This window comes from Python bivittatus, unplaced genomic scaffold (assembly GCF_059951505.1).
Source record: "Python bivittatus isolate LINGU-HERP-01145 unplaced genomic scaffold, Pbiv_v1 ctg000530_np1212, whole genome shotgun sequence".
NCBI lineage: Eukaryota > Metazoa > Chordata > Lepidosauria > Squamata > Pythonidae > Python > Python bivittatus.
Window position 1 is genome coordinate 8,844,541 of NW_028277085.1, and position 14,855 is coordinate 8,859,395.

At 36.4% G+C, this 14,855-nt stretch overlaps 2 protein-coding genes across 6 annotated transcripts in view; one reads left to right on the plus strand and one right to left on the minus strand.

Annotated features, from left to right (window-relative positions):
- The window catches only part of FAM227B (family with sequence similarity 227 member B), an 86,864-nt gene that overhangs the window by 30,974 nt on the left and 41,035 nt on the right, over positions 1–14,855 (minus strand). The gene's annotated exons all lie outside the window — the stretch shown is intronic.
- The window catches only part of FGF7 (fibroblast growth factor 7), a 31,493-nt gene continuing 21,798 nt past the window's right edge, over positions 5,161–14,855 (plus strand). The window contains exons 1-2 of one of the 3 annotated variants that reach the window (XM_088148578.1): positions 5,161–5,467; positions 6,322–6,560. In XM_088148578.1, coding sequence (XP_088004704.1) covers positions 5,403–5,467; positions 6,322–6,560 — 304 coding nt within the window. In that variant the 5' untranslated portion in view covers positions 5,161–5,402. Of the gene's footprint in view, positions 5,468–5,964; positions 6,561–14,855 lie in introns of all 3 variants that reach the window. The other 2 variants (XM_015887414.3, XM_007424289.4) reach the window with 2 other exon arrangements.

Consider the following 14,855-nt stretch of genomic DNA (forward strand, 5'->3'; position numbering starts at 1 on the left):
CCCAATGGGTGACTTTTATGCAATCAGAATGCTTAAAGAATTAAAAGAATGGCCTCCACTTTAGAACCATGATATAGCAGGGTTAGAATATTTAGTATATATTTAGTATATACCAAATATATAGTAATATATACTAACATACTAATTTATACTAAATATATTTAGTATGTAGAATATATTCACTCCCATATTTTTGATCCCATTTAATTATTCCTCAAGAAAATGTATATAATGGGCATGTACATAATGGGCATATATAAAATATATGTAATTTGGAAGGCATTACCATGGAGGTTGTATCTATTCTTTTTCCTTTTATGGTTTTCTCTGTATTTTATGGAAAATTCTTCACTCCCAAATGAACACACCTTAGAAATGATGGTCATCTCATTAATGCAGTGGACTGCATCTTCAGTGCTGTAGAATATGAATAAAGGATTATTCTATCCAAGGCTTTAAAAAAATCTGAGCTGGAAAAGTCCTGGAAATAATTCACTATGCAATTTACCAAAACGATTTCTTTTCCAGAGCTGGGGAAAAAATATGAGAAACATTTTTTAAAAGTATGAGTCTCTCCAGATTTCTGGAACCGAAGCAAAGTATCAGGTAAAGTAGGGTAACTTACACTGAATGGTAATGTAAACAAACAAGTTAGCCATGCAGAGATGACCAAGAGTGGATAAACTTTAAATATTAGAAAATATTAATTAGTGATCACTAAGACAATCTTCTAAGAAACACTGCAGATGCTATGTTTCCAGGCACTGAATGGGAAGCCATTTCTGAAATAAGTAAAAGTGGTTGCAGGATATCTCTGAAGTCAACAGTTCGTATCAGAAATAGGTGATATCTCTATAAAGCCAAACCTGGGCAAAATCAAACAAATACTGCTGATGTTTTAATAATAGTCAGTAACTATTCAGAATCAATGTACATGTATGTATAAGCACGCATGTGCTTGTGAGGGTTCTTTATTTTCCAGGGACTAGACACACTACAGTGTAGCAAAGCTGTATAAAATGCTTTATTGCACCATACTCCCCTCCCCAACAACATTTTACTATTTACTCTACAGACTTGACAAACTTTATATATTTATACAGATTTTATGCATTTTATAGACTATTGCTCTCCACCCATCTAGGACTGGCAAGGTGATGTTGTCATGTAAATATATCTTTCATACTCAATCCTTTAATACTTAGTTCAAGCAAAAGTCTATAAAATGCATAAAGTCTGTATAAATATATAAAATTTGTCAAGTCAGTAGAGTGGCATACAACCTTTAAGCCTTTTCCACATATTCTTGCACTAGTCGAGGTCAGGTGCTGCTTCAGTGTGCTTGCTCCTCTTTTGGTTGCTCCTGAGTCCCAGGAAAAGTGCAAGCAGGACCCCCACCCCGATAAGCTGCTCGCCACAACCTGTGGACTTGGCAGTTGCATACTAGGCCTCTTGCCTGCTTGCAATAGCTACAGTAATAGACATCGCCTCCGCTTCCCCGTCTGCAGGCTGTTTGCTTGTCATGTTTCCTCTTACACACACCTCCCACTCCTCCACCCTGTCTTAATGTTTGCTCTTCTAAGCTAAGATCCTTGGTGGGGTTGGGGCTGCTTGTGGATGCCGGCTGGTCCTTGAAAACACCAAGGTGTGGCTCATTATCACAGGCAGCTGGAAGGCTGGCCTGGATGCTTGTGAGTCGTCAGGGAAACAAGGAGAATGGGGTGAGAAGTGTTTCTGCCCGGCCATAACTTGCCTTTCCGAAGCACAGGCAGCAACTCCAACTTTGCTCCCTCTCAGTGCTTGAAACAACACAACCGCTGAAATGATTGGCACAGAATGGTTGTTGCAGAAAAAGGATACAGTCTCAAATGACAGGTGCAGGAAAACCAAATACTGTATGACAATATAGTTTGGTACCTGTTGAATTACACTGTCCTAATCATCCTAACCATACTGGCCTTTGGAAAGACGATCAATGACAGAGCATGTAGCATATGCCAAATAGAGAAGGTTCCTGGGTTGATTCCAGTTAAAAAAATCTCAGGTATCCAGCCCCATTATGAGATCTTGAAGAGCCACTGTAGCATATTAAGCCAATAAAAAGTATTATCCATAAAAAGTAACAGCTACAATTTTATGCTCATCTTTACTTCCTGAAAGTCATCAACTAATAAGTTATATAATATCATGCAAAAGACTTTTCAATTAAAGTGAAATTTCCATCATGCTTGAGTTTTCACAAAGAAGGCTAATGAAGTTCCTCACTAATGTGAAACATTATACAACTGTAAGCCACAACTGGTGAAAGTCTCTTTCAAATTCAAAAATATTTGCAATTTTCTGGGAGGGTCCTCCATTCTTCATTCTCGTTATACATAGGCTTTCCACACAGGACCTTAATCTTCTGTTACCATTCCCCACAAACACATCTTCCCTTTGAATTACAAGCTCACTCATTAGTTCTAAAGTTAACTTTTAAAACAACTGTTTGGTAGCTGTGACATGTCACATATCTTAACTAAATGTCTTGTCAGTCAATAAAGAGTGATATGTTCCATAAAGGGGTCTCACATAAGGACCTATCAAACTTTAATTGAAGTTGGACTTGGGTTTCATAGATCAAAGAGCATTATGATGCCAGCCTTCTATTCAAAGTCTAAAGAAACAGAATGACATAATCTAGATCAGCCTCCTCCCACACCTGCTAGGCTGGTTCCTGTCATATGTGTCTGTGTTTATTTACTTATTTAGAAAATATATAACCTGATTTTCCAAAGTTAAAATCAATTCTAAAGCAGTATTGAACCTGAAACAGATGTTTCCTCTGCAGCAGCATGCTATGAATTCCATCTAGAGTACCTAGCCTATCAAGAGAGATCAGGCATCAGGTCCATCAGGCGCATATTTGTCATACATGCCTAGGATTTTACCAATAAAGTGAGATTTCACATCTTCTCCTAAATAATTACTTGAAATGAAACTCTACTGAATGTCAATGACAACTCACATATACTTCATTTTCAACTTTGGAGAATATTGTTATTATTCCAGTTCACTAGAAGACCAATCCCTTTCTTTGCAGAGCTTAAACAAAACCAGATGAGAATGTCTTGATCATTATGTCCAACAGATAGCTTCTATGAAACCATAAACCTAGATCACATTAGGGACTGCCTTATCCAAAACAACTCTGCCTGTCCTTTAAGATCTTCCAGAAAGGGCCTGATTAAAGTTCTACCCCACAAGGGGTGAGGAGGGTATGGACCCAGAAGGCAGGTCTCCTCTGTGGAACACACTGTCCCCAGCAGTGTGCTTGGTCCCCCCTCTTAGCATTCTAGAAGCTGTTACTTGTGTGCTGTTGAAATCTAGATATGATGATGATTAGGGATTAGTTTGCTGTAATCGCTCCAATTTCAACTTCATTTAAGGGCTTTTAAAAGGTTGAGGGTTGGTTATGCTGGGATGATACTATATTTGATGTTTTATCATGTATACCAATCAGTGTCATTTGAGTGGACAGGATAAAAAAAAATCTGTAAATAAATGAACAAACCTCTTTGTTCTTGAATACAGCCCACTGAGAAAATCTTTAGCGTGATTGCGTGATTGATGCTAGAAAGAAATGTTGGGCAAAGTCTCTCTGAATTGCAATCCTCCATGGTCTTTTCTTTGAAGCTCTCATAGCTATCTTTTTAGTTTTATAGTCTGTAATATTTTAGATTGACACTTGCACAGGTAATCAATGAACCATTATAGCAGTGCATGTCACATTTTTATGTTATATTTTATCTTTGTTATGTCAGTATTTTATCTCATCTATTTGGTTTTACTTTGGGTTTTTTTGGGGGGGCTGGTCATTGACTGAATAAACTATTATACACCCTTGATGGATGCCTATTATTGGATAAGCTATTCTTTGCTGAAGACCTCTGAAAGTTGTTGTGAAGACTTGAAGCCTTTGTGATATTTGGAGCTCGCTTGTAGGAATCAACAAAATGAGACTGCATAATATTTTCATTTTGTTCACCTTGAAATAGCAACGGCTTTTCTGTTTAAATATGGTTTCCATGGTAATGGCTAGAGATCTGCCATTGCTTTGAGATCTTGAAAAATACAATAGCTAAAACAAGTGAACTACTAAGAGTAAGAGCGACCATTGATACGAGACGTTGATTCGCTTGACTGAAGAAATATAAAAGTTGCAGGATATATGCATGTATATATGTATGTATGTATGTATGTATAAACAGCTTTCCGTTGCACTGGTTCTGTGGAAAACTATATTCAGTTCATTTCAGAGCACAGAAAGTTTTAAAATATCCTCTCCATTCTCCCTAATAAAACCTCAGCCTGACTTGTTACAAAAATGTGTTAAAATGTTTGGCACTTTTCAACATTGTTTTTAGGCTAAAGAAGCAAATAATATAGGCTGCACAGAAATCAGGAGCCAAATCAGCTACTATCTGTTGTTATGATTAACTACTGTGCTACTTTAGCATGGCTAACTCTAATGGTAGATTTACATTTTATTCTCAAACATGTTCCCATTCCTTTATTGATACCTGTGTGTGGCACTGACTGATAGATGACAAATCATTGGTAAAGATGATAATCCAGACATGTTCATATCATTTGCAGTGACTCCAAATCTGACTATAATCCAGCTTCATTCAAATCAGTGAGAATTCTGCAATTTAATTTAATCCAAGGTGGAATACTATTTGCAATGCCAAGACACTGAATGAGGAAGCACAAGTGCTAATTTTAGTATGTTGCTATCCTCGCTTTATTCCTTTACCAAGTTATGGCAGGACTAGCAGTGGCCAAAGCTGACCAACACAGACCAGTTTAACTCTTGCCTGACAGACTATTACAGCCAATGTACACAATTTAGGAAAAAAAGTACAGAATATCAACTGAAACAGTCCCCAAAGAACAAAGAAAGTGCAGTCATCAGACTTGAGAAAGAAATGTATATTTGCTTCAGTAAAGGATCATGCTTTACTAAATCAATAGTCAATAACAGTAGGATAGTGTCTGAATTTAGGAATCAAAGAACTCAGAACTCCAGAAGACTTGAGATGTAAGGCATCAAACACGTTCATAGCTCCCTCTGATGACTACAGAATTCCACACAGCATTTTATTTTTATTCATGTATTCCACTGACAGCTGACTAGTTATGTCCTAATTGCTTCCAAGAGAGGTCAGCAAAGGTTTTCTTTTAAAAAAAAATTAAGTCTAAATAGGCTAAATACAACACATTCACTCTCTCTCTCTCACACACACACACACAAGTGTATAGGCACACACCCTCTTGCGCATGTTGATTTATGGAAACAATTATCATCCTGTCGCAGTCTTTCTGAGCTAGGAAAGTTTGTAGCTACAGTAGAGCGTCTCATGTTGCAAAAGGCAAACAACAGAAATGGAATACTTGTGTGTCCAGCTGTTATCAACAGGAGCAAGTAAGTCATCTGTCTTCTTAAAACTTCTTAAAAGATTTCTTAGCTGCTAACGTTTTCCATCCTCATGATTTTGTAATAGCAGAGGTAACGCTCTTGACAGTTCCTTATGAGCCAGCAGTAATAAAACTCTGTGTATCTGTGTGTGTGGAGGGTGTAAAAATAGGGAGAAATGTTCTTCAGTTCTCCTGACAATTAAAACTGGGATATAGGAGCAAGCCTATAATAATTTCCTAATGTAATAGATGCATGAAGCAATCAAATGAAAGAGGGTTGAGTAGTGGTTTCCTACAGAAAAGTTTGGCAATTTAGCTGAATCATAAGGGACACGAGAGAACTGCAAAACAGAAGAGAGTAGAACTGTGTATCAACATTTAAAATGCTTTCTTAGCATCCAAGACCATTGCTAACATGTCTGCATAAACATTTTGCTTTCTGACTGTTTTATTCATTGCTTATGTAATGACCATAACTACTTATGCATACCAATTTCCTGATAGATCTTTTGCTTTCAGTGCGAGCAGTGAATACAAGTAGCAAAGGAAGTTACAGCAGCTGAGGTTATTGCAACCTGTTTCTTTGAAGGATATCCTGGCTAAAGGATATTTAAAGGGCCAATTTTCTCTAATATTGATATTTTAAAAGAAGTTTTTTTTTTGTTCTTTGCAAGAGGAAGCACAGTTGCTGGTTAAGTCACTTTACAAATCAAGGGAAAGACAGAGGACAGGTCAATGACCAAGGAACGGCAAGCTACTGAAGACGGATTTTTTTCATTATGTTGTTCGTGAGCACCCAGAACACTGCACTATAATGCACAAATGGATATTGACATGGATCCTGCCAACTTTGTTCTACAGATCATATTTTTACATTATCTTCCTCGTGGGCGCTCTATCATTAGCTTGCAATGACATGAACCCAGAGCAAATGGCTACAAATGTGAACTGTTCCTCCCCAGAGCGACATACCAGAAGCTATGATTATATGGAAGGGGGGAATGTAAGAGTGAGAAGACTATTCTGTCGAACTCAGTGGTACGTCAAGATTGACAAGAGAGGCAAAATAAAAGGAGTACGGGATCTTAACAGCAACTACAGTAAGTATTCTCTCTTCTGCAGTATGGATTGAAAACTCTGTAGCTGTAATAGTTTTTTTTTTTTATGCACTAACAATGAGGTATTAGAATATATTGACCATTCTAGCCTTTTCCTATGAATCATATGCAGGGCATTTGGTCTTGATTTATTTAAAATGCATCATTTTAAATAATATGTTTCCACTGTGTTACAGATCTGCTAATGTATTACTTACAGCTGGTAACTATTAGCAGAGAAAGCCTATTAGAATAAGTGAATTAAGGCTGTTATGTATTAAAGTCTCAAATTGTACAGCTTGGACAGTATTTTCATCAGGAATGGTTGAAATACAAGCTCCCTATAGATATTTTTCTGGTATTTCTAAACAGTCATATCAACACTTGTCCACAAGTCAAATTTAAAGAAGGGAAGAGACAATGATGAACTACATAATACAAAAATTATCCTTATAGTTTACCAAAGTTGGAATGGTCCATGAATATAATAAAATGCAATGCTTTTTTCACAATCAATTTCTTTTTCATCTGTATAGCTGAACATTATTTTAAAATCTACAAGAGAACTGATAAATGAATATTTTAAGTCCAATTTTTGTTTTTTATTCTTTCATTCATCAGTATTAACTATATGAGTAGTGTTATAAATCTGATATAGGAGGTGATTCTGGCAAGAAAATCTTGGAAATGCACTTTTAAAGTCTTGCTAACACTAATGCTTTTATACCAGACTTGGGATAGTTTGTAAAACCAGACGTAAAGGAAGAGTGTACAAGGAAAGCATAGATCTGTCATTCTTTTATTTATATTAAATATTGACTTAGGCAAGTCAAAAGCATACTCTACTCAATTCTGCATCTAAATAATTATGCTATCAGGCACAATCTATAACATTCTGTAACATACGTGCCTTTTAAAACTGGTTTCTGTATTAAGTCAGGTTATTATTGCATGGAGTCAATTACTAGGAATAGATTAGATCTAATATAAGAAACCAAAATAAGCCATTTTCATTCACCTTTTCTGAAATCTCCCACAGCTTTGGCATATCAAACGACATAAAAATAACACAACTTGTTTCTATATTTTTATGTAAAATATTTGCTCTTCAATTTCTGCAACACTGAAAAAAGCTATTATGTTTTATTTCTTCACTATTTACCTCTTATTTCTCTAGATGGATTTCTAGCACCTCATAGTGACCAATAATGATACAAAATATACTTTACTTGAATCTCTGTTGGTCAAGCTAGCACTCAGTTCAATATGACTGAAATCATATGGCTCTTTTAAAAAGTCTGCTCACCTAAAAAATTGAGTTTTGTATATGGGTTAAGACATTGAAATTAGTGAAGCAAACAGATCAGTTACAAGGTTAGAAGACAACAGCTAAATGACTTTTCTTGTAATACTTCACAAATACAGTGTATGTGAAGGTGTGTGTGGGTGTGTGTATCTGTCTGGAGTAAATGTAACTGTATTTACCTGTATAAAACTGCAGCCTTATGAAGTTTATTATTTCTCTCCACTGAATCTTGCCATATAGTTAATACATACATCACTGAAAAAAAGTCAGGATTTTCTTCTAGCCTTAGATCAAAAAGGAGGATTCTATCCCCCCAACTTTAGGAAAATATTAATTTAATTAATTTGATTAACATATTTATCCAAAACATACTGGCTCAGTCTCACTCAGTCTCAAATTCAAAATCAGTGTTTTGAATCCAGAATTCCAAAACTTTAAAATTTCTCTGAAGGATAAAGAGGTCTTCAGTAAGCAATGATTTGCAATGCACAAGAGAGAGCGACTCCCCACTAATGAAACTGGCCAGGCAATCCTTACATGCATGTAGGTCTGACATGAGCTGGAACTCTGGATGCTAAAACTGAATATTGGGTATGAATGAAAACCTTGGGTGTTATTAATCTGGTGCAGACTTCTTTTTTTTGTGTGTGGTGACTTCCCCACCTGCTAATACATGTTGTGGAAACCCCCAAATTAAAATGGGATTAGAAGTGTGAGAAGAGAATCATACTATGCTTGCATAATGAGCAATACATAGAGTGTAGAATAAGAGAGAGAATGACTAGAAAAGTGATGCTAAACATGGCAAGCTCCATCCCACCCCTGGTCCCACAGCTGTTTGCAGTAAGGAGACCTCAGAGTTATGGGGCAAGCTATAGGAAACACGCTCTGCTCCATATCCCAAGCCTAACACTTCTTTCAGGGACTCAGTGGTTTCAAGCAAATGTCCGTGATGCTGTTCCAATATTATCCCGGAAAAGGATGCTTAATATTGTCATCACTCTCTCTGCTCCTACCCTCAGTCCTATCCTAAGACTCTCCCTCTCTGGTGTTCCAAATGCATATCCCATGTATGTACACATGCATAAAAATCTCATTACTGTAATGAGGGCAGCGTGGAAAAGCAATGGACAGACAAGTCCCGTTGTTGACATTTTCTGCTCAGATAATGAAAATCACAATCAAGATGCTAACATTCTTGAATGGCCTCCCTTCATCTGTTGGGACAAAGACACCCCAGGTTTCAACTCCAGTGGCATTAAATGTATTCTACTATACAGGATGTCATATGATTCTTACTCTGGTGTTCGTGGTTCTACTGGGGTTAATAACAAATAAAAATAAAGGCCATTTCCTCCCATTTGGAATATCTGATCTCCTTTCTTTTGACAACAGAGTATCCACAGGGTTGATACATATCTCAATAAAACTGGATTTTTTTAGAAGTGTTTTATAATCAAGATCTATCTTGTACCTTCACTACTGCAATTTCTAATAGCCTATTTAACAATCAAATCTTATTTCTACTCTATTACCTAAATCATTCCACTGCCTCATTATTCAGAACATATGAGATGCCATATCTCTACATTGCTTCCTTGTCTATGTCTTTATTTAAATCTAGAAATACCTTACATAGCTTTTACATTCACAGCTTTCCTTGACCTATACAAACATACATATACACAAAGACTCACTCTCTCTCTTCTATGTGTGCCTTTTCCTAATTCCCCAAACCTCATAGCTACTCTGTTAAACTTCAGCTGCTCTTCTGGCCTTCTTTTTCTCAAATTCCTCCTTAAAGCCCATCTTATGTATGGGTTTTAGCTGGAATCTCCTATTTAAATGGGGTATATATTCTTTTAACTGAAGTTGTGGATTTTTTCTCTCTTACTTTTGTGTTTATGTACTGCTTGTGTGCATGTGTGTGTGTGTGTGTCTGTGCCTTTGAGTCACTGTTGACTCCTGGCCACCGCCTGGATACGTCCCTGCAGTTTTCTTGGCAAGTTTTCAGAAGTAGTTTGCCATTGCCTGCTTCCTAGGGCTGAGAGAGAGTAACTGGCCCAAGGTCACCCAGCAGGCTTTGTGTCTATGGAGGGACTAGAACTCAGTCTTCTGATCTAGCCTGGTGCCTTGACCACTACACCAAACTGGCTCTTTCATGTACTGCTACTTCTCCTATTATTGCCTCTTGACTGACAACCCTGGGAACAACAATCTGTTGTTTGGTTTATGCCCAGAGATGGTTTTACATTAATACTACTGCAGATAAAATCTTAGGTAAAATATCATAGATACTTGCATCTCTCCCCTCTTTGAGTTAGTGTGTAGCTTTCCTTGCCTTCATGAATCACAAGTGGAGCTCTCTTTTCAGTAAACATCTTAAAGTGGTCCTCCTTGTTTGCTTCTAGCGCATTGTGCTCTAGATCATGTAGAATATTCTGTTTAGAGAATTATGCTTTTAGCCGTTTTCAACCATGCTGCATCGGAAATGAATACTTCAGTTTCGTCGCCAGTAGACCGCATTACACCTTATTCTTAAGTATGTTCTTAACAAATTAATATCAAGTGAGAATCTGCATTGTTTCAGAACACCTGTGTTGATATGGCTATATCCAAAATACCTGCACAATATTTCTGCAGACCTAATATAAACATTTTGTCCATGTATTTTAGTAAAATATTAATTATGTGGCTATAAGCACTGCACCCTATGAATTTATTTAACAATTTGTCCTGCCACTGAGGCTCTTAAGATATTACTTCAGAATGTTTTCATACAATGTTACTCTAACTCACATCAAAATAAACCCTTAGATATTTTTGGCATAGGTTTTCTGGTTCTGACTATGATTACAAATGATCTCATATGCCACACCATAATCCCCACTTATCTTACAAGAACTCTAAACAATATGTTATCTAAGAAGCCAGATATGTATTAGTTGGCTTGACGTGGTAGGCCTGCAAAGATCTGTTAGATATCTTATTTTTGCTGACTCTATGACTTTAAAAATTGGCATGTCAAATACTGATGCTCTAATATTTGTTTTATGAGTTGGGCAGCCATACAAATCATTTAAATAAATTAATAAATACTAAGTGGTTGGTGGTGGGTTGTAATAATTTGGCTAATAGTGCAACTTTCTCCAGCCTGGTTCTCTGCAGATGAGTTGGGATTACTGCTTCCAGAATTCCCATTTACTATTTTAGCTAGGAATCTTGGAAACTATAGCTTCAATATAACATGAGGGTAACAGGATGAAATAAGATTAATATGTCATCAGCAATGCTGCCCTGTCTGAGAAGTTCCCATAGTCCTGAAGTTACCTGTTCCCTTTTCTTATTGATGGATGGGCAATATATGCTTCTAGTCTCCCTTAGAATCATTCACTTGCTTATTTCCTCTAAATCTAAATCACCCATTGGGGGGAGATGGGCGGCATACAAATTTAATAAATAAATAAAATCTTGCCCACATAGCTGCCCAGAGATAACTGTAAGGCCAATGGGAGATCCCAGAAGTCAGAAGGCTCCATGTGCAAACAGGTTTACAAAAATGCTAACAATACCAATCTTTATTTCCCTTCACCCATCATCTGAATTACAACATATACATTGGGCTTCCTCTTTAAAAATTAAACTCTTGAAGGGGTATTCAACCTGACCATTTCTTGTATTTTAAAATAAATCTTTATTTTGAAATATCATAGGCTAGGCTAGCCAATATCCTGGGTGAAGGTGCTGTTGGATGTCTTATTAAGGCATCCGAGCAATATACAAATACCAATTTGTTTGCTTCAACCATGTGCTTGAAATGAGCAGAGGCTGAAAGTGTGACATCATTGCTATCAACATGCCTGGATTTTCTCATGATTAAAGTGACAGATCCCTAAAGCTGGAACATGTGGGAGGTTTCTGTTTTCAGTTAGACTGGTATAAAGCAAATTGTAAGAATACAGAACAGGATGATATTTATCCATAACAAAGTGCATTTTGGATTTCACACCAACATAAAAATGCATAGTTGAACCATTAATATATAAAATGTGCGCATGAAAGAAACCTTTACCATATTCATTTAGGCATTGCACAAAATAAATAGCAGACTAAAGCCAATCTTCTCTAACCTAGAATGCCTGATAGTTAAAAGAATCATCAGCACATGCTGTCAAAAGAAAAATGTCTAAAATGCACAACTCTTTTCACAATAAATAATATATTCCTTTGATGTCCTAATAATATATATTCTACATATGCATGTATTTTTCTATTATAAAAATTGAGTGTTTATTTCAAATCTCATAAATTACAGAAAAATGCAATCCCATGAGAAAAATAATAGAAGAGCAAATGACATCATCCAGAATGAGATGACAGTACCCTGCATTTGATTATAAATACTTGATTTTGACATTTTATATTATTTTGTAATAACAAGAGAAAATTTATAAAACATTCAACACAGCTATGCCACAGTTGTATCCCGCTGAATTTTCACAAGCTTCATTTTTAAAGTGGATGTGGTTAAGATTTTCTTTGAGGGGAGTAGTCCTGCTCCATTTTTCAACATTTTGAAAAGCCATTTAAAATATTGTTGCCATAATTTTCATTTATAAGACACATGAGATCCTAGCCAATCAGAAATCACATACATAACCTGCTATATAACATATATGGCTATGCCTGCACAAATGATGATCTATCAAGCTGAGATACAGCCATCTCACTAAAAATACAACACTGTTTTGGTCAATGGACCAACCGCCCAGAGTCACCTCACAGTGAGATAGGTGGTGACAAATTTGAAATATAAATAAATAATTATTTTACATTTTTATTTATTTTTATTTAAGGCATTAGGACATTACATGTATATAGTTCCATTCAGCTTGTTTGCATTTTGAGTGGACCTAGTTTATTTGTACAGTTTTATGCAGAGGTTTCATCACTGATCAAATTGTATGTCTCGAAAAATCTCTGCAAGAACTGCCTGAAAAGTCGTCAGTTCTGTAAAACAGAACCCACGGATCACTGTAAATGATCAGCTGAAAGGTTTAGCTGACACTGGAGTAGTGGTCCACCGTACAGGATGGTTTATAAAACAATGATCTGCAAGGGAGAGTTCATAGAAATAAACCTTTTCTCTGACCTCATCCCAAAGGTCATTGTCTAAAGTATGCAAAGTAAATTTTAATAAATCTGGAATACTTTGGAACAAAGTGCTTTGGACTGATGAAACAATAATTGAACTGTTTGGCCACTACCACATAAAATATATATATTTGGATAAAAAATGGTGAAGCGTTTGAAGGAAATAACTTGCCAACTGTTAAGCACAGTGGTGGCTCTATTATGCTTTGGGGTTATGCAGCAGTCAGTGGCACAGGAAATATTGTGCAGATGGAAGAAAGAATGGATTCAGCTAAGTATCAACATATGCTAGAAGCTAACGTCCCACATTCAGTGAAGAAACTGAATCCGAAAAGAAGTTGGCTATATCAGCCAGACAACAATCTGAAACAAACTTCTAGATCAACTGTAACATATTTACAGGAAAGCAAGATAAAGGCGTTGGAATAGCCTTCATAATCCCTAGACTTGAATACTATTAAAAACCAGTGGAGAGATCTCTAACATGCATTGTATGCAAGGAGACTCAAGAATATTTCTCAGCTAAAAAGCTTCTACAAAAAAAAGAGGTTAAAAAAAAAAATTCCAAAAGCAAGAGGAAAAAGAGTCTTAGCAGGCTACAGGAAAAGTTGAAAGCTATTATTTCTACCAAAAGGAGTGTTATGAAGTACTGACCAAACAGCTGGCCAAACTTTGGCACCTACCATATTGTTTCCTTTTTTTGAATCTGTAAATTACTGCACCTATATAGACAGTAGGTCTTCAGATTTGCACAAATATATTGTACTTATCATTGTGCCATGAAGAGTTTGTGTCAGCTTCTGAACACTTAGGGATCCAAAGAAACATACCATTTGACTATGGATAAAATTTTCCTACTACTGTAAACTTTTGTATACAACGGTAGCTTATATACAACTCAGTCTCATAAAGAACTTCACTGAGAAGCTGGGAGGGTGTGGGAGCTTGCATAAGAATGCACAGCTCCAGCTACCTTTTGGTGTCAAAGCCCTGCAGTGCCACACACAGACTGCAGCATTGCTCTCATGGGAGATGCTTTGGTTCCAGCATTGCTCAAATTTTGCATGGATTTTATTAGGTCATAGAGCCATGTAGGTCAGCCAAGTAGTATATTTATCGGATGGGGTTTGGAATTTTTTTCTGGCAAGAAGAACCTTCCCAGTTGCCAGGATCATGACGGATTGCATTTTGGGGCTGGCATCACTGCAATTACTGCTACACCATAGGATCCATCCAGCGAGTATAGCTGGAATGGACTGAAACAATACCAAATCCCATCCGATAAATCTATTACATTAATCTCATAGAATTCATTAAAATCTGAACCAGGTCTCCTGATAACTTGTTTTACTATAGGTTTCACTCTGAGAATGAATAAGAAATCTGTACAACCATCAGATAATAATAAACAACTCTCAAACTGGGTGGCAAGGGTGTAAATTTCATAGGAAATGGTGAAGCATACATTTCTGCCAGCTTTCATTTGGCAATAGAAAAAACATCTTTTATGTTCTTAAAGTTATGTTTTAACCTTAAGAATATAATTCCAGGTTACTATATAGAGAAGATATAAAAACTATATAGTGATATATCTTTTTTTTTACAAATTCAACATCTTGGACAATAAACTTAATGAATAATGATTGACCAGGCCACCAACAGCCTGATGAAATTACTCTGTGGTTGACATAAATCACTGCTCTTTAACTTGAGGAGTAAAAGCCAAAAACCACTCCCAGGGAAGACATCTGCATCAAAATAGATGTGCGACAAAGTCTTGACCTTTTAATTTTTTTCTTTTCTTTCGGTTTTGCACTTTCCATACCATTGATAGGATA